This window comes from Gavialis gangeticus, unplaced genomic scaffold, assembly GCF_001723915.1.
Source record: "Gavialis gangeticus isolate Ggan-Ray unplaced genomic scaffold, GavGan_comp1, whole genome shotgun sequence".
In the NCBI taxonomy this organism is placed as follows: Eukaryota; Metazoa; Chordata; order Crocodylia; family Gavialidae; genus Gavialis; species Gavialis gangeticus.
Window position 1 is genome coordinate 203,610,284 of NW_017729032.1, and position 23,061 is coordinate 203,633,344.

The 23,061-nt window shown below is 41.2% G+C and overlaps 1 protein-coding gene across 1 annotated transcript in view; it reads left to right on the plus strand.

Moving 5' to 3' along the window:
• Positions 1–23,061, plus strand: part of LOC109302955 (amine oxidase [flavin-containing] A-like) — a 71,194-nt gene that overhangs the window by 11,337 nt on the left and 36,796 nt on the right. Inside the window, exons 2-3 of the mRNA XM_019524926.1 lie at positions 15,714–15,808; positions 17,776–17,913. Coding sequence (XP_019380471.1) covers positions 15,714–15,808; positions 17,776–17,913 — 233 coding nt within the window. The remainder of the gene's footprint in view (positions 1–15,713; positions 15,809–17,775; positions 17,914–23,061) is intronic.

The window sequence follows — 23,061 nt, forward strand, 5'->3', positions numbered from 1 at the left end:
GTTTCCAAAAAAGTAAAATGCATCAATTCTGGATGAACTAGGTCTATGGATACCTGTAGTAATTTGCTTATGGTAACTTTTTATTTCAAAGACAGTGGCCACAGCTGTACAAGATGCTGACTCTGCAGTAGCCTGTTACTAGTGAGCAGTAGCATTGCATGGCAGGAAGCATGACACAACACTATTGCACAGTAGTAACTACCTACTATGCAGTCAGCATCACCTAAAAGCCATTTGGTGACACTACTGAACAATAACTCCAGTTACTGTGCAGCCATTTAGTACTTGTTTATACAAGCTCTAAACGACTGCGTAGTAATGACTGCACAGTCAGCATGTTGTATAGACTCAGCCAGTGTTTTCAGATTTGCTTCTTATTTCCATATGCTCAAGGAGAGCAGGGTCTGACAGTAAGAGAGGGAAGGGACTGCTAGAGGAAGAAGAAGAGGCAAAGGGGAAGGGTGCTACCTGAACCCCCAAAGTTTATTTTCCCTGCTGTAGCAGTGGAAGGGGCACAAATTCAAGGCAAGCCTCTAATAATTAGATTCTCGACCTGGAAATTATAACAAATTTATAAATTTTCCCTATGTAGAACCTAATTATTGCGGAGGGAGGGGTGAAAGATCAATTTTGGTACTGATTTTAAGTGAGGAACTTTAGTCAGGAAAAATAAAAGGTAATATTGGGTAAATATCAGTCAGTTTCTGTTTGGGAGTAAATGGACAGGCAGTGAATGAAAACAAAATTAAACTGCATGGGAATAGGCAATAAAAGAGTTTAGTTTGGGAATCTTGTTTCTGAAAAAACTAGAATAGTAAGCATGGGATCTTAATGAGGACTGGCAAAGATATCCTTACTGGAACTTCTGTTTCTTAATAGATCTCTTTCCCCTGCCTTGTGTTGCTCTCCCCAGTAGGAAAAAACAAATTAAGAGACAAAAACCCTGTGTGTGGGTATGAAATAAATGACTTTTGTTTAAGACCATCATTTCCACACGAGCAGGTCAAATTTATAGAAGAGTCTAAGTGAATCTCTGCTCTGACATCATAGCATGAAGTATTTTTGAATAATGACTTTGTATGGGGTGGTGGCACAAGTCTCATACACGTTCTGTTGCTTGACACTGGCCATGTGTACATGGGACATTGACTATGCAGTAGCATCATGTGGCAGGAGGTGTGATGCAATGTTACTGCGTAGTAATCTCGGGCTGCTGTGCAGTCAGCATCACAAAAAAGCCATTTGGCGGTGCTACTGTGCAGTAACTCTGGTTACTGAGAGTTAATTTAGTACTTGTTTATACAAGTAATAAATGACTGAGCAGTAATGACTGCGCAGTCAGGGTCTCATGTAGACACGGCCAGTCACAGAAACATCTGTTAAAACAGCTCTTTTTTTTTCCTTTGAGAAGAGCTGTATTTGCTGGAAGACTGGGTTTCTCCCAAACACTGGGCTTTTCTACACTTCATCCAGTGCCTCGTGCAGTACTATAAATGTGCTTTTGTTGAGCTTCATGATATTCAGAACTTTTAGATTTGCTTTGCAAAAATATATTATGCCTGGCTAGTGCCACTAACACTAGATCTTGAATTTTTCAGGTATTCTCCCTAATGTAATGCAAATATTTGTAAATTCTGAAAATGCTGTGAAAGAGTGACCATACAAGTGTTTTGAATCGGAACTGAGAAATATTTATGGAAGCTGATTCTTTATTGGTAATGAAGTTTTCCAACTTCCTTCCCAAACTAGGGAACCGTTGTTAGTAATCTACACACTTTGGCTTATTCTGTGAAAAGTAAGCATAAATATAAAATACAATATAAATAATTACAGATATTTTAGCAAATTAAATTATCAACATTACTGTCCACTAGAAAAAAAAGAATTTGTACATATCTTAGCTGGTTGAAAATGCCCAAGCTTGCCTAATTTATTTCTTTTGCCAAAATGCCTACTTATTTTTCTGATAGTCATCATTCTTTTGTCATCCACAGCATCCCTTGATGGATTTAAAAACTTTCTTATGTAGCAGTGATGGCATGACATTCTGAATGTAGTCTGTGTGGTTCTAAGAAGGTCTTGTTTGCCCTAGGGAATATGTCTCAATCTGCTGTTCTTCTTTCCTAACTTAAAAAGCCATTTTGAAAAGTGTGATAAGCATTTCTTTTACCCATTCCAATCACCACAGACATCAATAAATTGCTTCAAGATGCTTATTCATTGGATTCATGTCTATTGGGCAGTCTGAAACAGAGCAAACCAGAAAACATTGAGACATTGTAGTCATTGAAAACCTGTCAGTGGGATTAAAATGATGAATAAACATAGCATAGGTACAAAAAGACTTTGCAATGAAAATTCTTCCTCTGAGAAAAGCTAATGGTGAAAGATTTGGTGTTTACTTTTCTTAGGACTTTGAAGTGGCATCAAATTCAAATATTGCTATTAGAAAATCTAATTATATACATCACAGTCATTGAAAATGTGCATTCATTATCCACAGTACCACTTGTGGGTGGGCTCCATTATTCTTATCACAATAGTCATGGGGTTTTGTTCCATTCTCCATTCCACAAGCTTCTGGTCTCCTTCCCCAGTAAGTCCTAACTTCCACTCTCATGACTTCTTGTACTAGTCCCAGGTTTATGAACAACCACTTATAATCTCTTCCTTCCCCCATTCTAAATCTCCTTGTCCAGCCATTCCCAGTCCCTCTGCCCTCTCCTTATCTCCAGTCTTCTTCCTAGGCAATCACCGTTTCTTCCTCCACTCCTTATTCTCTCTCTCTTCCCTTTGGCCATGTTTGCTCTTCCATTGGCTCCTAATCTTCCTACTTAAGTTTGTCATCCAGTTTCAGGGTCCTCATGTCTCTAGGCTCCACACTGGGTTTGCCCACCCAGTCTCAAGTCTAGTCTCCTTGTATCTCTTTTCTTGTATATCTCAACTATTGGTTTCCCCTTCCATTCTCCTTGTCCTGACCCTACAGTCTCCCCCATCCCATCTCAGCTTCCTCATACACCCTCTGGCTCTCAGGATTCCCCAGTTTTCCTCCCTGGCTTCTATATCTTGTTCCATCCACCACCTAGTTCCAATGTCAGCCTGCATTCCAAGACAGCCTCAGGTTCCATGTCCATTTCTACTCCTCCAGTCTTCCCGACAATGTCGTTGCTCCTGTCATTGCCTCCTGTTGTTGTTTCCTTTCCCTTTGGTCCCCCCCCCGCAACCCCAAGGGAGTCATTGATAGTATAGAAGAGACTGGTTTCCTTTTCTCAGTTCCAGTATCCAGTCCCACCCCAACTCACAGCAGTTCAGAGTAGCAATTTATAGACAAAGTCATACTTTAGTCCCACAGCCGTGGATGGAGGGAGCATGTCCCATCTGGTCTTGCATAGCATCTATGTAGGGAAGGAGTAATTTTAGTCACTGTGGAGATGGTTCATTGGTCAGCACTAGGACCTGTGGGATGCTTGATGAATTCTGTAGAGGTTTTAGTTGTTATGCTGTAGCAGATATCTACTTAACATGTATGAAATGTATTTTAGAGGTTTATCCTTGAGCTCAGTTTGGATGGATTTCATTGGGATAGTAAAATGCACCACCAGATCTCTAGTTCCTGCTCCAAAGCACAGGGATCTTTCTTTAAAAAAAGTCTCCAAAACATTGTTAACATTATAAAACATTGTCTTTTTTCTCCAGTCTTGCTTTTAGAAATAGCTAAAGCATTTTGTCTGAAAATTTCCACAGAAGGTCAGCCTGAGGAAGACATATATTGCACAGATCATTTTAGCTTGAGAGCCCAGATTTAGCAAAGCTTTAAGCAGCTGAAAACAGGCTTTTATAATAGCAGGTGTTCGACAACATTAATGATATACAAGGCAATTCAGTGGCCTAGAGGCCTATTGAACTAGCTTGGTTAAGGCCCTTTTTTGTAATTAGTGGCACACAGAAAGGACTGATGTGGGTAATGTCACATCTGGTTGTTTTTATTCCGTAATTTGAATGAGATGGTTCTGACTGAAAAATGAATCAAGTGGAAGTGGTCTTTGGCATAAACTCTGAAGCACAGCCTGAATCTGCACTTCTAGGCTAGGGACAGGCATTACACACAAACTGGTTTAAACCTGTAACAGAACACATTATGTTCAGTGCACATAAACCAGTTTGAAAATGGCTTTAGCTGGTTTGAGATAAACCTGGTTGAACTGATTTGGATCAAACCAGTTTATGCAATGTCTGTCCCAGACCCCTTGCTGGTTTACTTTAAATCAGAGTCCCCCAGCATCCCAGCATGCTCTCTGGGCTGGGCTGGGCTCTCTGTTCCACAGCAGGGCTGGCCCCTCCCCTCTGCTCTCTGGCTAGAGCTCCAGCAGACTTGTAGGCACAGCAGGGTCTGCCTGGCTTCCCCCTGCCATACCCACCACCCCGCCTCACTGTTCAAGCAGGAACCCCACTCCCATCTCCCACTTCCCACAGCAGGGATCCTAGCCCCATGGACCCTAGGCATAGGTTATGCTAGCTAATGCCAAGAGGTGACTGTGTGTGTATCTCTCTCCAATTTCACTGGGATGAGCAGCCAGAACAGTGACTGCTTAGGGCTGTTTGGAGCTAATCAACAGGTAAGCTGTTTAAGAAGTCCGAAGTAATGGAGAGAGGCCATTGTTTTGCTAATCGGGTGATAAAGACTGTTATCACTGTCAGCCCTCAGCTGGCTGCTTGCCTGTCAGTTTGCTGGAGATGGTATGATGAAGCAGGGAGGGAGATTGAAAAGCTCCATATCATCAACAGATACATCCCGTCTCCCCCACGCCCTTGCCTCAGAGTGCTAGCCTGGGGCTGGCAACACTCCTGCCCCTTGAGCAGCCAGCAGGGAATAGCCTGGGACCATGCAGGCAGACCTCTGTAATGAGAGTTCTGCCGGAGCCTGGCCATACTCCCCTCAGCTCAGCTCCCTGCAGAAGGGAAGGGAGGGCTGCTTTAGTGCCCCCAGGCTTCTAGCCTTAGCCACTGTAGGCATGTGCCTGAATTTTCTCAGTCCAGAGAAAATGTCTGTCCGGTTTCAAACCATTTCAGCCTAGCCAGGTTAGACTAACCTGCAAAGACTAAATCAATTCAGGCTCAGGCTTTTTGAATGTCTGTCCCTAGCCGTAAAGAAAACGTGGAAAGACCTTGACCACTCTGTTACTATGCCTCACAGGAGGCTGCTAAACCTACTGGGTGTGTCTGCATGTTTACTTTAAGGCACGGTAGCCTATTTTAGTGCACACTAAAGCTTTATGTAAAAAAAAAATGCAATTACGCTAATGCACAGTAAAATAGGATACTGTGCGTTGCGCCTCGGTACTGTGGTAGGGCAGCCTAACGCACATTTATTTAGTACCTCACATTGGAGGTACTAAATTTAATGCACGTTAGGAAAAGCACATTAATGCATGTGTAGACATGCCCACTGACTACAAGGGTTTTGAACATACGGTGCCCAATATCTTACTAGTATGCATGCAGAACTGTGAATAGCTGATTTACATGGTGCATAAAGGATGTGGATCATAGAGCCAGAAACTGGTAGGAGTATGAAAGTCAACAAGAACCTACACACAAGAATGTTTTAAAGCAGGGGTTCCCAAACTGTGGTACGCGTACCCCTTAGGGGTATGCAAGACATCTCTGGGGAGTACGTGGGAGAAATTGTGTAATGATGGATTTAATTTTTGTTAAAATAATAATTGGCATTTAATGGATTAAAATATAAAACATATCCTGGTAGGGGTACACAGGCAGCTGGTAAATCTAGAAGGGGGTACCCAATAAAAAAAAAAGGTTGGGAACCTCTGTTTTAGAGTACTGCAATCTTCAGTACAATGTGCAATCATACAGTAGCACAGAGAAATGCTCTGCCATGCTTGCACATAGCCTCAAGGATTACGTCTTTTTGGCAGAGATGAAATTACTGTTCCAAATAATAATATGGTTGCTCTTTTGTGTAGTCCGTGATACCCTGCTGCTAAGCAAAATGGACTTTCAAATTTGCTGGCAACCAGCAGAAGATGACAGTATGTCCTATTACACAGATACATATTGAATAAGACCAAGAAACAAAATTTAGAAGGGGGAGAGAGAAATGTATAAAGGACAGCAATTAAACTTTATATTGAAGGAAAACAGATGATGGACTATGGAAGCTTCTCTCCATGGTAAAAAAATGTTAAGTGACTTGGCATTTTCTGTTCTATCATCTGTGATCAAAAGGCTTTCCAGTGGAATAATGCATTCAAGGGTTTTGATCTCTGTATGAAATATTGAATAATTGGGAAACGTAGGTTGGTGTCTGCAAGCTGTAATGATAGCTCAGCTTATGCTGTACACTGCTCCTTTTGTTTTGACAGAACTTGGTATGCAGGCCTTTCTGTGGGTAGGAGTGTTAAATACACTGTCAAAAGCACAGTTCTGGGTCAAAATTCTACTCTTAGTTATACCTGTGTAAATTTGCAGTAACTTAATTGATTTCCCTGGAGTTCCTTCTAGATTTACATACAGTTTTTATTTAATCTATTTTGTTTCTCTGTTTTCTGGCTATGTTGTGCTTTGTTTGGCTATCCAATTAAGATGCACTCCTCAATATTGCTCTACTAGATGGACTAGGGACCATTATGGTCATTGGTACACATTTTCAAGTTGGGTACTGAAAAGCAAGTACTTGAAGCTACATTTGGATGTCTAAATAAGGGGTCTTATTTCAAAGGTGACCATCCTCCAGAGTTCCTGTTATATTCAGTTATTAATCTGTGTATTATGTGGAAAGTAAAACCATAGCACAGAGAGCATCGAATAAACAGGTGGACCCATTATGTTGACCAATATGTGCCAAAATGTCAGTTTGTTTGCTTCCATTTTTCATATGTTACTCAGGAATGTTATAATCACAAACTACATTGAACACAGGAATCATTTAATTAGTCTGTATTTTGACATTTTGATGTAAGGGTATAACATTTTGTCATGCATGACATGTTTTTCAGGTTAAAAACACTACTTTTTGATCAATTCAGAGTTTGCTAAAATATAGTTTTAACTTGTTTTCTCTACCATGAGAGAGAGAGGGAGAAATTATTATTAGAGACAGAGAAACATTCTTACACAGCAGTTTTCACTGAGCTGTATTCTGTCACCCATGGTGTCCTAAAACAATTGCATAAATTAGACACTACATCTAAGCCATATTTGTATCTTGAATTACCCTTGGATTACTTATTAAATGAAGATTATGACCCCTTTTTATATGCCATGCACTTGGTGAAAATTCTAAACATGGCTGACTGACTCATTTTTTAATGGCTTCAAAGTCTCTTAGTGTCATAAACCTATATCATGTCCTTGAGTTCTGGATTTTGCACAACATCTTTGAAACAGCTAAAAGTTGTTTAACATCCCGCATAGACAGGAATGTTAACTAAATATCTGAGAGAGCTTCTGGGTAGTATTTATTCCCATCGGCCTATTAAATAGCCAGCACTAATGAAATATATCCCAAATACCATGGTATAATATATACATGGAGTAGGGCAACATTGAGGTTGCTCAGGGGATTGTGACTGTCCTGATATTTGTGCAATTAATGTCCTGAGGTTACACTGACAGTTTTCACATGCATACTCAGCTGTAGAAAAAACTCCTACATATTAAATGATATTCTATCTGGTGCACAAAACACTTAGTAATGTGCCATTAGAAATCCTGTAAAATACCCTGGGATGATCCTGCAAGACGTGTTGTGGGGATCCAATATATTTTTAGCTGATACTTTTATTTTAACAGGATAGTGCAGGGAGAATTGGACATAAAAATGAAAGTGGATGAGTCTGTGAGGAAGAACTCAGCTTATGATCAGTATTATCCTTTTCATTTGCCCATTTATACTTTCCTAATGTTGTAAATAGGGAAATTGTCTTTTTCAGAACAATGTTTGCATCTAAACAGTTCAGGCAATAGTGCTGTTGGAATTCATTTGAGTGATACACTTCAAGTAACTATTATATCATGAGAAAGAGTTCATTTATATTCCTTTGGTCTGAAAATGTTAGTAAACCAGTCTGAATATTAACAAAAAGGAGAGAAGTAAATTGATCCCAGAAACTAGCACTAGCCAAGACAGAAAACAATGATCTTCAAATTAAAAAATTAATAAAAATGTCCTCACTGTTATTCTTAACCCCTAATCTTGGCTACGCTGGAAGAAAGATTAATAGTGTGTTTAAGAAAGTAAAAATCAAGTTTTAAGTTTGTGGCATTGTCTAATAAAGCAAGATTGAAAAAGAAGCCACAGCCCTTTTATGGTTAGCATTTTCTTCGCTGCTGAATTGTTTTGCTGGCCTGTGTAAATTTAGTTTGAAATTAAACAGCACAGTTGTTTTTTCATTCTTAAATCTGTTGATTTTCATGAGTGATCCTATATGGATACTTTATAAAGCCTGAAAAGAAAGAAACACGGGCTGGATTCTCCTCTGACTATCTTTTATACTCTGGTTTAACTGTAGTGCCTTTGTTGCAGAATTCCTTCCAATACACTGGCATAAGTGAGAGAAGAGCCAGGATGGATTGAAACTTATTTGTAGTCCTTGTCACCACTATGCCAATCAAGGCAGATTTGGGTGGTGAAAGGAATGGTTCACCCCCAGGATATCATGCATATATGTTCCAGCTTACATTGACAGGTTTACGTTTACTTGACAAAAAGATTTCTGTTTGACTAATAAGAGCTGAGATTAAGATGACCATTGCCAGATTTAATTTTTCAGTTGTGTGGAGATAATTAGATTTGCCATCTGTAAAGCTGTAAATGTAATCACAGAAATAGCCCATTGTTATAGTGAAACTTTAATGCTATAAAGATTTATTGATAATTGCTTTACTTTCCTATTAATTGGTGTGTCTTAAAATAAAAAAAAAAGGAAAAACTTAACAATTGTGCCCATTAAGGCCAGGGAAATTGCTAAGAAAAATATCTTAATTTTATATATATATATATATATATATATATATATACTTTGTATCCGAGGCCAAATTAGCCCAGACTAATTCCAAATCCAAAAGTCCAGAACCATAAGCGACCCTACTATCAACAAACATCCTCTACCTACACCTGGGGCTTCAGATGTTTCCAAAACCTTTGGTGGCCATCCTACTTGCAGGCCCAAGCCCAGATGCTTGGGGTTCGGATGCCCCCGAGTTTTGCTTGCCTGTAGCCAGAAGGCCCTCGGAGCAAGCAAGGGAGGAGATTCCCATTTCCATAAACTGGGCTTAAAGCCACTACACCTTGGTGGATTCTGAACCAAGCCAAAAGAGCAGTTCTCCTGCAAGGTGGTTCTGGAAAACTGCCTTCTTGGACACAGATGCATAGTATTTCTTCTGCCAGGTTAAGAAGCCACTACACTTGATCTGAGCCTTCAAGAGGCCGAGAAAAATGACTTAATATGGTCTTATCATTCTTTGCGATGCAATCAGACTACTGCAATACTAGCTTAAGTGGTTATTGTCCACCTGAAACTAGAAAGCTTATTGGGCAAAGGTGATTAAGACGGGCTGACTTCTGGAGCCAATGGCACACAAGGGAATTAGTGAGATTCAGCAACCTCTGCTTCCCTAGCCCATGCAACTAAGTACCCATGGCCAGCTGGGTCAACTGTGGACAGCCTTCAGCACAAATCCAGGGTAAGGGATGGACTTATGTCTCCAGATCCATAGCAAGCTTATCCCCTCTGCCACTATGGCTCTAATAGGTTAGAAACTTCTCATAAAAAGAATCACCTAATTTTATGTGAAACATGTTGTTTGCCATAATATCTTAAGAAGTAATAGCAAATTTTGCTTGCTTTAGCCATTCTTTTTCCTGGCTATAGTAATTAGATGGATACCCCAGTACACTTGAATGGAGTTATTACTCTGTCTAAAAAGCAACCAACCCACCTTTACCAAAACTAAACATACAAAACCTGTGGCCTACATTTTCAAAACTGACTATTGGGGGCAGGGAAAAATATGTTGATTTGAATGCCTTGGTTTCAGTGCTCAGTTTGGGAGACTTTAATTTTTGAAAGGATTGGATTCAGCCTTTTTTGAAAACCTGGTCTCTTTTCAGTGCCCTAAATTGATACTTAAAAGTACTTTTCAAAATTTAGGCCCATAAAACTCCCTCACCTCAGAAAAGTTTAATATTTTCAGTTGGTTTAACACTTCTACAAAGATTTACAAGGGTGATATCTCACAGTTGCATTGACTACAAAGAATCTAGCACAAGGGCTTGCAGAAACAGGACATCGTGGTCATTGGAAGTCCTCGTCCAAGATTAAGATGTGATGCTGGATGAAATGCTGCTCTTCTGCCTTTTTGGCAATGAGGCAAGTCACCTGAAACTACTGCACTTCCAGGTTACAGGCAGCCCACTCTTCACCTTCAAATGAAGTTGATTGTCTGGCCTGCTTATATTCTTGATGTAACCTTGGAAACAATGAGTGAAACTCTGGCCCCCCTGAAGCCTATAGCAAACTCCAGCAGGGTCAGCATTTCATACAGTAATTCTGGATATGGCATTGTAAAATGGTATCCTTTATTACTTCTAATTACAGTATCACATGCAGCTGTCTGTAGCAGACAGCTGCTGTCTGTATCAGCAGTTTTGTATCCAAGTATAAGGGAAGCCTGACTGTCTATTACCATTTTCAAAGAAAGTGACTATCTCTTCTTTTTATACTTCCATAATGAACATATTATAGCTATCTACTTACTTGTGTGGCCCTCAGTAGTGCAGTATCTGAGCACCTCACAATCTCCAGTGAATGTTATTGTCATAACTGTCCTGTAAGAGAGGGAACACTTCTCCCATTTTACAAGCATAGAGATGAGATAACAGGGTGTATTAAGTAATTTACCTAAGCTCACAGGGATTTTGTAGTTTGGTCTGGTATTGAACTCCATTCTCATAAGTCCTAGCTTTGTGCCCTATTTGAATATAACCATTCTTCTTTCCCCATGAGCTAAAAGGCCTGCTTCCTGTTCTTGTACCTCTGTCCACAGCCCAAATTCAGTGTTACTCAACAGGTGGATAATTTCTTAGCAGTAATTTTCAGCTATGAGACATGGTTTATACTTTGCCACCTGACGTTGGTCTATCTTCTTATCTAGTTTTACTGTCTCGTGCAAACTGTACCTCCTGAATATTGCATATAACGATGCACTTGAGGCTGTTTTGTTTGATCAGGTTTCTCTGTTCTTCTGACATGAAGGCAATGACAGTGCTATCTTTGACAGCAGCAATTTAGGGTCTTTTAGCAGAACTGCAAAATCAATTGGAATACAGTTTTCTTGTACAGTGTCTAGATGGAGCTTGGTTTGAGGTTGCCATAGAAACCCGTGTGGAGGCTGTACGGATTGTCTTGCCTTGCTTATCCTGATCTAATAACAAATAGACTGAGACCTCAGACAAGGCTAGTTTTCAGTGGGCTCACTACATCCGACTGTCACACCACTGACTTATAAAAAGTCAAAATCATGGGCTATGCTGTGGCTTGCATAATCTCTGCTGTGTTTAGTTGGGGTGAAAGTTGCAATATGGCTCCATTCAACCCCAGCTACTTGAGGTATTTGTCCAGTCTGTGGAAGAGACAGGCAGAGCAACACTTCCAAGGACATTGGGGGAACACTCTTTCTAACACCAAGTGTTATACTCGAGAAAAGGATGCAGCACAATCTCCACATGGTACTGCCTCCAGCTTGGTACTCTGGAGGCGCCCAAGTGAGGCTGCTACTCAGTGGACATGTCTACAGGTACAATTAATATACTTGCATTTTCTGCGCAAAAAATTCACACTTACTAAAGCACTCTCCTGCACATATCTGCATGTGTGCCCCAGTCAGGAGCAAACTGAGCCCAAAAGGAGTAGCCCCAGCCCGGGGCTGCTCCTGCCCTGATCTTCCCCCTTGCAGCAGCCAAGGGGAGTTCCAGACTCCCCAGGGTACCAGTCCTGGGCTGGCAGGGGGCACGGGAGCTTAGCCTGGAATTCCAGAGGGCGAGGGGGAGCTGTTCCAGCTCCATTGGCAGTTCTGTCCCAGCTGGGGGGGAGATCGAGCTGGCCCCAAGTGAGGGGGGTGAGGAAAACTTTTGCTGAGCCAGTACAGCTCTCCCCACCCCCTGTGATCCCCTGCTGCCTAGGCTGACTGGGAGCAATTTGCTCCTGGTCAATGTCTACACATGCTGTATGGTGCATTAGTTAATGCTTCCTTTTTCTAGTACCTGTGACTACAGGTACTAGAAAGTGGTGCATTAGACTAATACACTATGCAGTAATTGTTGCACACATGTAGACGGTGATGCTTTACTGTGCATTAGATTAGTCTAGTACTCTAAAGTGTCTTGTGTAGATGTATCCAGTGGGTGCTTCTACATGTGCAATTAATGTGACACAATAAACTCTGGTGGATATTGTGCCAGAGTTTATTGCTGCTGGGTAGTGTGTTTATGCGTGCGCCTGGGGCTGTAGCACATTGAGCCGGGGTGGAGCAGCCCCAGCTGGCAGGGGGCCTGGGAGGCCAGCCTGCCAAGTCAAGGTTGCTCTGACCTGCCTCAATATGCTGCAGAGTGGATGGTTGGGGCACAAATGTGCTTCAGTGGGGGGCTAGCTGGCAGGCAGCCCCCTTACTGAAGCCACCTCATGCCCCAGCAAGCCTCATCCACATCTACACGTGTGTTACTGCATAGTAAGTAACACCACTGCGGGTTAGTATTTGTTTTTACAAGTACTAACCTATGGTGGCATTTATTAGTTTACTGCGAACTAATAGAGCTGCATGTGCAGATGCAGAGACATTATTGTGGAGCTAATTACACATGCAGTTAATTCAAAGCAATAAATTCTGAAGCCAAAGTAATCTATTCCCAGGTGCAGCACTACATGTGCACCTAGGACAGAAGCAATTTAAGCTGTGGCAGAGCTGGCTTGGGCTGGCACGGGGCATAGGGAGTCAGCCCTGGGCTCCAGGTGGCAATGTTTGGTGGTGGAGAGGCTGGCTGGGGCATGAGGGTACTGAAAGTATGGAGCTGTATGGCTAGGTAGCAGGCAGGAATCTGGGTCCCTGCTGGCTGGGCTGACCAGGTGTAATTTACACCTGTGGTCAGCATCTACATGTGCATTTAATCACAGCTAATTACCCTGCCATAAGATAGTAATGTCCATAACAATACTATCTTACAGCAGCCAGGTAAACTGTCTAAACAGAGCTGATAAGGAGGGGGTGGGGAAACCCTCTCTAATCCTGCCGGGGGCTGGCCACGCCCCCCTCAGCTCAGCCCTGTGGAATAGAAGGGAAGGCTGCTCTAGTGCCCCCTGGCTTCTAGTTTGAGCCAATGCAATCATATGCCTGCATTTCTGGGGATGTGTGTACCATTAGAAGGTGATTTGGTCTAGCCAGGTTAGACTAGCCTGCAAAGATTGAATCAGTTCAGTCTCAGGCTTTTTGAATGTCTGTCCCTGTGTTGAAATTAAACCATAACATTAAGCTTTATCTCCAAACCCTGCTATGGTATAACCATTATTTTTCCTAATCAATTATTTCTATGATCCTGTGTATCTCATGAAAACAGAAAAAGCCTTAATATTTTAAGCACTTACAGAAGTAAATGTGTAACTAGGGCAGGGGTGGGCAGTTATTTGGGCCTGAGGGCCATTTAGAGAGTTTTGGTGAGCTGTCATGAGCTAGGTCAGCAACCCCTCTCCATACAACAGCTCACCAAAACTCCCTAAATGGCTTGGCCAGGAGGCTGGGATGGGGCCACAGGTGGGTGGGGGCAACATCTGACAGTGGCATGGGCGTGGGCATGGGGATGGAATTGGGATTGCAGGGCTCTGACAGGGCTGTGGCCCGGGGCACAGTTGAGATCCATTGTCCTCATGCCCCTGCGATGGGCACCAGTTCTGAAGGCAGATGCATGTGGGGAGTGGATCAGGGCTCTGCCCCGGGCCCCAGCCCTGCACTATCATGGCCCCCAACCCCGGGGCCTCCTTGGAGACTGGCTGGGACCTGCACAGGCAGCACGTGTGGCCAGGTGGCTGGGATGAGGCCACAGGTGGGCAGGCAGTGGTGTCTGGGAACTGGAGGGGTGGGCAGGGTTGGGGCCAGAGCCAAGATTGTGAAGTGGTGATGTATGGGGCTGGGACATGGGGAAGAGCCACAATTTGTTCCGCGTACACTCCTGCCCATGGAACCAGCACCCTTTGCAGGGTGCAGAATTGTGCTTATGTGTCCTCTTATGCATATAATAAATGGACTAGAATTTGAACCTGTTGTTCTTTTAATACCTGGGCCAAAATGGTTCAGTACCATGATTTCACTGAGCATTACAGCAACTTACTACAGAAAATTGTTTTCTCAGAAGTATATCTTCAGTCTAAATATCTTTAAAAGAATTATTGCTGCATGTTTGCTTGTTTAATAAATATCATCTCTCATAGAATAGATTAATCCCTCTTCTGCTTTTTGGGCATAAGATGTCTACTTTTGATAACCCCCTATATATTTGATTGAAGAACCTCTGTCCCTTGACACAAAAACAAATATTTATATGGAGGAAGAACCAGTTTAAGTTGCCAAGATTTGGCTCATATTTTTTGCATCTTTACAAGAGAAAGTGCCACTTAATGTAGGGAGTTCATAATAGAAAATACATTATCTTTTGGAGTTGCGCATGGTTTATTAAATGATTGATGTTAAGATGGGATAAATATGGAAAATGTTTACTACTCTAAGTTTTAGTAGGAAAAAAATGGAAAAATTAACTGCACCTTGTGATCTGAATGTTATATTGTTCTCAGAAATCATGGTAGGCACATATTTAATTTGTTTTATTATAAAGCCTTTGAATATTCTTATTTTTAGCTTTCAACAAAGGATCTTTTCCTACCTCTGTAATTAAGGATCATGTTTTTGCCCAGGAACTTAATGACCAATCCTCCTTACCTTTAAAACATGCACACAGTCACACTGTCCAGGAAATTAGCGTGACCCACGATCTGGCCTTTTAAGTAGCATGTTTTTATGTATTTATGAGCTGGTTTTTTTAAATCATGTTTCTAAATAGTGTAATCTTCATGAAAATATTATTGCTCCTTAATGCAGGATATTTTGCCAGAAGTCCTGGCAGCTAAGGCTGCTTTCCTGTTTTCAAGGAGCTCTGTATCAAATTGGCCTTGCGGACAATGGGATAATTTGGTTTGACAAACCTGCAATATTTTTTACAATCCTGGCTCACATTTAAGAGGATTCATTTCTCAGTGTGCTATAGTGTATCTGATCTCTGTCACATGGTCTCACAATTAGATCACTTGAAGAAACAATAATTCCTCCTGCAGAGCATCCACATTCAGCCCATTTAATTGTCATGGGCAAACCTCAATGCATTCAAATCAGTCCCCACAATCAAGGATATATTGTTGGCTGGTAATTGGACAGAAAGTTGATAGGGAAGGGAAGAAATTGGAACGTCTGCTTGACTGAGATTATATTGTTTCGTTATTATATTTCACAGGTATTTCAGTAGCACCTGAGTCCCTACTAAGATAGGGTTTCTAGCTTTCTAGGTACTGCACAAACGCAAGCTGAGTTTGCTTTGTGTAACCTTAATCGCAACTGCTTGCTTTAAAATAAGCGTGCGCCTCTTTTTCCCATAGGGATGTCTGCAGCCAAACTACTGGCTGACTCTGGCCTTAGTGTTGTGGTTCTGGAGGCCCGTGACAGAGTTGGAGGAAGGACCTTCACTATTAGGGTAAGTGCTTTTGGATGGTGGTAGCACTGAATTTTGCAGGCATACAGTGCCATATTGGACACTGCCAAGAAGTGCACAGGGGATGTGTAGAGTTTCATAAGAATATGGTGTCTTTCAGGTAGGTATCATCAGAATGATGTTTTATTTAAGAACATACTTCATTTCGGCATGGTGGTGTGTACTGTAGTTGTTAATGTGCTTGTTCCATGTGCATGAAATACTGAGTGTTCCTTGTGTCCCACACAAAAATTAGACATATCAGTTGCAGAGGAGATTTCAGTGCACGTGCCATAATTCTGATTTGCAAATACAAAAAAGGCTGAGTCTTATTGGGTGTTATGGTGATGTCAGGAGTGTATTGTGAGAACACAGGTTTCTAAGAAGGAAATTCAGTTAGTGCCCAGTTCCAGCAACACCTGGGAAGAGCAGTAGCCACTCAGCAGCAGTGTTTCCCCTGGAAATATTTTCCCTATTGTGTATACTGGTGACATTCCATATAACAGCAACAGCTGTTTAAGAACAACATATTCCCAGGGCACCTACCAACATATTTCTATTGGTAGGCATCAATCGTATATCATTATTAAGGCAAATTTGGGGCTATATCTTTTTGCAGGACAGAATCATGCTCCTTTTTAGGATCTATAGCTTTTATGGTATATTTTTTCTACTTCTGGTCAGAACTGAGTAGTTACAATGTAGTAAATAATTCAAACTTTCAGAGATATACGTGGCCAGATAAGATCAGAACTCTTGAATGTTAGTGACATACGCCATTGTGTCAGTTCAGCTCAGGTGTAACTGGTATTACTGCTTTCCTATAAGATGCTCTGTACTAAAATGTCCCTTTCTAAAAATGTACTATACTTTGGATCCAAAATATAGTGCCTGTCGTCAAAAAAAAAGATGATTTGACTTGAGATACTAATTAGTGGGATATACAAATGTTGCAGTTATTTCCCAGCCTAAATATAGGGCCTGCTGTCAGAAACCACTGTATGGTAACTGGAAGTAAATATTGATATTTCAATAGCAACCATTGTATTTGAAACCTTAATACATCAACAACATCCCTCCATGTCACTGAAAATGCTTTGCTAAAATACTTGCCATGAACAGTATTAAATGGAATTATTGTCTTGGGAAATCTGCCTTCTAACAGCCGCATCTCTCTCTGAAATTGTATTTGATTTCTCAATGCATCTGACATTGATCAAATTCTTTATATAGCTCTTTCATGGCCAACCACCAGTGGTGGAGGTTACATATGCACAGAGGAGCATACCCAAATTCTGGTGTGCTGGAGAAAAGATTATTTGTTTCAGGTATTACCAATGTAGGACCCAGGTACTATAGTGCGAAGGGCTACATAAGTATCTGCACAGGTGGGGATATTACACTGGTACAGGCCTGTCTGCTCTTTGGTTTGCCTTGTGGACACCTGTATATTCCTGTTATCTTTTCAAGTCCAGGGAAAACTTTTCCGCAAAGAGTAGGGAGGCTGCTTCTCCCCAAAGAGATATGATGTCATATGATTCTGCAATGATGGGGCTAAATTATTTTTAACAATTTATATATTTGGATGTTAACAGTAACTGGCTCATATTTCAAGTACCCTGCATGGTGAAAAATATTGACGGTTACCAAAGTACCATTGCAGCATCACCACGAGCTGCACTTGTTCAGTGCCATTTCATAATCCTCTAACTATGCATGTGGTCCACACTGCTTTGCACAGTGCATTCTCCGTTACCCATGAGCTCCTCTGCTTGAAGGAGTGGAGTGGTCGTGTTTAGAACTGGCATTGCCCTCAGTGTATCCTCAGTATGCACAGGTGTAAAAAGCTACACCATGTAGATAGCACTGGAGAATCTGGACCTTACTGTTTTTGCTGTGAATTTTCTACCTGATTTCTGTTGCAGAGCTTCCTCTAGAAATCCTGATTCTTGCTCTTTTTAATTTGACAGAACAAGCAAGTAAATTATGTAGATGTTGGTGGTGCATATGTAGGACCTACCCAAAACCGCATTCTTCGGCTGGCCAAGGAGCTGGGCATAGACACATACAAAGTGAATATAAAAGAGAGGGTGATCTACTATGTGAAGGTAAGACTTAGTTCTCCTTTTATAGCCAGTCAGCTAAAGAGAATATCGAACTTCAGAAACAGCTGGCGATTGTTAAATAGGCCTTGTTAGATCTCTTCAGTATGAATTTGTGTATAATGGTGTTCTTCCCTCTTTTGATTTATTGGCTGTTGAATCCATTATTCTTCTTCTATTTTTTAATATGCATATGAAATATTTTCAGTGGGACAGTGGCCATTTACAGATGAGGAAAATCTGTCACCTAATAATTTTTAACAGTATCCTCTCCAGGGCTTCAAGATTTCAAGATGGATATGCCATCTTTTAGAGCTTGCTTTCCTAAACAGTTACACATTTCAGAAGCATCTAAAACAGCTGCACTCATCTGTACGTGAGAGTCCTCTGGTTTTTTTATTTAATTTTCTGAAGAAACTCCTGAATCAAGGAAAAAAAATCACAAAGCTTTTTTAGATCCAAAGAACCTTAAAAAGTATATATAGAAAACAATTAACTACTTGTCTGGCATAATTTGCATTTTAGTCATGCCCACTTCAAAATAAAATGCCTATTCCCTTGTCTGCTTGGCTACAGGACCTATTTTTTCATTGTTGAAAGTCTCTATAAGGGCATCCCTTTTAATGCAGTGACACCAAAGATAATGGCTGATCAATTATGCAGGTTTCCTGCTGCCTGGGCAAGTGTCCATTTTCATTCTAGAAGTCTATATACTTCTTGAACAAATAGCAGGTTTGTGAAATGTTATTTCTTTCTTGCTGAAGAAAAACACAGAACAGCTAAAAATTAGAAATGGGCCTAGAGAAACAAAGTTCCTGATATGGAATTCCAGGAAGACCTAATCCAGGAAGAAATGAAACCTTTGTATACATATTTTAAATAGCTCTTTTTCCCTAAGCATATACAAAAAAAGTCCCATTTTATGAAAACATGTATAACAAATATATAATCATGTTGGCTGACTCAAATAGATTCCTGTAAAATATATGCTGCTCAGTTTTGGAGCCAACTGCTCATTGGACCCCATTCTGGCCTCTTTGAGTACAACTCCTCCTCAGGTCTCAGGTATCTAGCCATCACATTTCTTTTGGAGTGGCATTATCCCACCCTCAGCCTTAGTTTTTGGCTGTAGTTCCCACTGATCAACCATAATTTTCTCAGCAGGCCTGACCTAGGCTCAAACTCTACAGTTCTGCTCCCTTAAAAGCAGAACCACTGGTAAGCAATGATTCTTAAAGCAAAGTACAGTAGTAGTTGTGTGAAACCAACATGTTTAGTAGAGTGCAACTCTGGTTAAACACGCTTTAACCAGACATACCAGGTGTTTGCCAGTCTTACACAAGGGGATCATGGTAGATCACCATAGTCCATCCCTGTAGCTCATGTACCATTTCTTTCCCCACCCTGTTTCATGGAAAGTCTCCTTTAAAAAGTTTTTTTGTTTGGTTTTTTTTCTGGGTTTTTTGGGGGTTTTTTTTTACTATTCTGATTCCCAGATATTTTTGTCATTGTCTATTGTCTGATTTGCTAGTTCCCAGCCCTAGCAGAGCAAGCCTTGCAACATCTTGGAGATTGGAGTTCAGGGTCCTCAAAGCGGGGTGTCCTTATCTCATTCGGTTTTCCCCTTCCTGTTTGTTCTTCCCACAGCTCCCTTTTATGTTAGATCAGTGCATTCATGCACCGAAGTCTCAAAACTCAACATGCATTAACCTCCCCTTACTAGTCCCATGAATTGCTCATAAAATTGTCAATATACAGCTGACAATTTAGATGGCAGCTCCACACCCATATCAGTGCCTAAAACAATAGAATGAACCAGATGTTCATCTTGTACAGACTGGTGTAGCTCTGGTGTAAATGAAGTAGTGTGGTCTTATAGTAATTGAGTGGTTGGCCCATTTTATTTAACTTAAGTTCAAACATGGATCCCTTTGCTTCTTAAAAGGCTCTGGATGTCCTCTGTGCTCTAAATAGGAGGCCCTAATGGGATGCATGAATTCATGCCCTTAATCCATTTTGACACTGAAGATACAGATTATATTACATTATGCATGCTTTTGGTAATGACCATGTAATCCCATAAGTTTTCTTTGATGTGGAAGCATGCTTTGGAGCAAGAAGCAGAATTACAAGCTTATTACCTATCCTACATTCTATGGGTTAGTCCTGGATTTGGCCTTGCAGTCCTGCTGAGCTTACCTGTCTTCTACATATGGCACTCCTGAACGGAAGCAAAACTAACCAGACTGAAGCTGTCAGGATGCTGACAGATTTAGGCAATAAATAAATAATAATTACATAAATTAGTTTCCCCAATCAGCAGCTGCTTCCTCTCTGTCTGACACCACTTCCTCTTTCTCTTCCTGCAGTATCTCACTTCAGTGTCAGGCAAGGTTCTTTGGGTAGATCACAGAATCATAGTATCATAGAAATTAAGGACTGGAAGGGACCTCAAAAGATCCTACTTTGGGCAGGAATAGTGCTGAGATCAAATGATCCCAGCTAGATGTCTGCCCAGTCTCCTCTTGAAGACTTCTGTGATATCTTTTATTAGACTAGCTCAGTAGTTAGACAAAAGTTCTTTACAAGCTTTCCAGCACAACTGCATGTCTTCAGGCTGCACTGCAGTACAAATAGCATAGCAGAGACTCAACCCCCAGCACTGGCTATTGCATGAGACACTTTCCAACTTGCATCTGCAACAGATAGTAAAGTCTACCTTGACAGGATGGTCTGTTTCTCTTACCCATTCAGTTCCAGGCCTCTTCTGTTTTCTTTCTTCTTGGAATTCAATTACTCTTTCTGTATTCCTTCCCCTGGCATCTTGTGTAGTCACTGTGCTCTTTTTTTATCTAATGGTCTGTTTCTTTAAGTCCCTCCTCTATAACCCACTTCTGCCACAATGCTCATTAGGAAGTTAGCTACTTACTATTGGTTACTGGCCAGGTTAAGGGGCATTCAGGGGTATATTACTAACATGTTTTATCTCTTACCCTACCATTCTTGTATTCCTTGACCTCTTAAAATAATGATCTGGCTGGCAAAGGAGAGTTTTCTTTATCAGCGTAGGCAGCACCTAAGGCATTGGAAATGCTGTTAAAATATACCAGCAGCAACAGAACACCCCAGAGAGCGTTGATTTAATTAACAAACTATTCTCTATTGGAATTGTGGCCCTGAAATTCCCTTTTTTTTTTTTTTTTTTTACTGTGAAAATATTTGCCTTGCTAAATTACTGTGTTAATTACTTGTCAGCTGTGTGTTCACTACCAAGTTCTGTATTTGAATCAATTGCACTTGGAGGCAAGATTTAAAACATTTCTTTAACTATAGCTTGGTATCTCTGTCAATTAATGGCTGCTGCATTGTTTGTTTAGCTGTAGTTGAAAAGGGAGCTCCATTCCCAAGTGCATGTGTCTGAAGTTCACATTCTGAGTACTGTGACCAGAGAGGGAAATGGTTGGTTTTTACGGAAAGCCCAAGCAAAGCTGTTCACTTTGCGGAGAGTCATTCCACTATCCATATGCCTCCACCTCCAAATACATGGAGAGTTTTGTAAAGCAATTTCCCACATAATTAGGACCAGTTTTACTCTCTCTCGCTGGTTTCGCTCCTGACTTCTTCTAGGATACAGCTTGGAATCAGCTAACCAGAAGCAAACGGAGAAATGTTTTTTTCTTAATACAGGAAGCAATCTATGGGATTTAGGGTACCTTGAAGGAGTTCATGAACTTCCTTCTTGGAAGAGAAATTTTTAGATATACGTTATACTGATCCTGCTTTTAAGGAATCATCCTATTAACACCTGATGTCTGTCGTCTTGTATTTTTTGTTCTGTCTTTCTTCCACTTGTTACCATGTCAACCAATGTGAATCCAAAGCCCGTTCATGTTCTGGAATACTAAGTATATTTTTGGTTTTGACATGTAAATTTTCTTTCAGGCCACTAGACTTTCTTTCCAACATGATTACTTTGCAAGTACTCTTCCCGAGTGCATTAAAAGTGCCCTAGGAGGCAGTGAGAGAAGGAGAATTCTTCATTTGCAGCTATGGTCAGGAACTTTCATTTCTTTTGTTCTTCATTCCTTTTTCTTTTTGGTCTGTTATCTCTATCTCTCCTTAAAAGTCATTCTCCTCTTTCATTTTCATATCAATTGAACCACAGCATCTAAAAAGCAAAGGAGTTGGTGCCTTCCTGTGTATTAAGCCTTCTCTTGCATAACGTGCAGCTGCCTTGTGTCTCACTGCAGCGTTCAGCACTGAAATACAAAACCAGTAGGTGGATCAAGGAAATGTTGTCATTTGTTTTGTGCTGCATTCACAGCATTTTCATGGCACACGGTCATTTTTATGTAAAGCTTAGTATTTTACATGCAGCATCTTCTCCTTGCCCAGCTTAAGAACAAAGGCAAGTGTGCAGCAGATAAGGCTGTGACTGACACTGTGGGAAAGCATTAGTAAAGATGCAGAAGTGGATCCAGTAAGGGAAACCACAGGCAGTCTGGCTTAGATTATCTTTGGCCCTTATGAGGAACATTCAACGTATAAGGAACCAACCTTCCACTTGTGTCCACTGTGCAAGGCTCAAGGTCATTCAGAGTCCCTGCATTCTGGAGAGCACAGGGACTATTCCTGCCACATGCCCACAGTGTGTACATTGTCTCAAAGGAGGAGGCAGGACTCGACCTTGATCTTCCTTGCCTCCTTCAGGAGCAGCATACAGAAGCAGGGTGTGCCATCCTGGACATAGGGGCAACGCTCACATCCCTTTGAAGTTCAGGATAGGATAGACTTTTCTCTGAACTCTACCCTGAGTGGGTCAGTTCCAAACTGCACCTCCCACAGGACTGTAGCTGAGTTTTACACGTGCAGCGGAGCCTTCACAGAAGTTTTCTTTGTTGGTTTTTTTGGTTCAGTGGTCAGTAACTAACTCCAGCAGAATTAAAATCTGAACTCAGTAGGGAAGTGCTCAACACCATAGGAAATACAATATTAGATGAACTGTATGGGCTTGTCCAGCAGCCTTTCTGTTAGCACAGGAGCCAAGCCAGTAGGCTATTTGTCTCTCAGTTAAGAAAGCAGTAGTTTCCAAGATAAACCACCCAGAACATTTAAAAAAAAAAAAAAAAAAAAAAAAAAAAAAAAACGAAACAA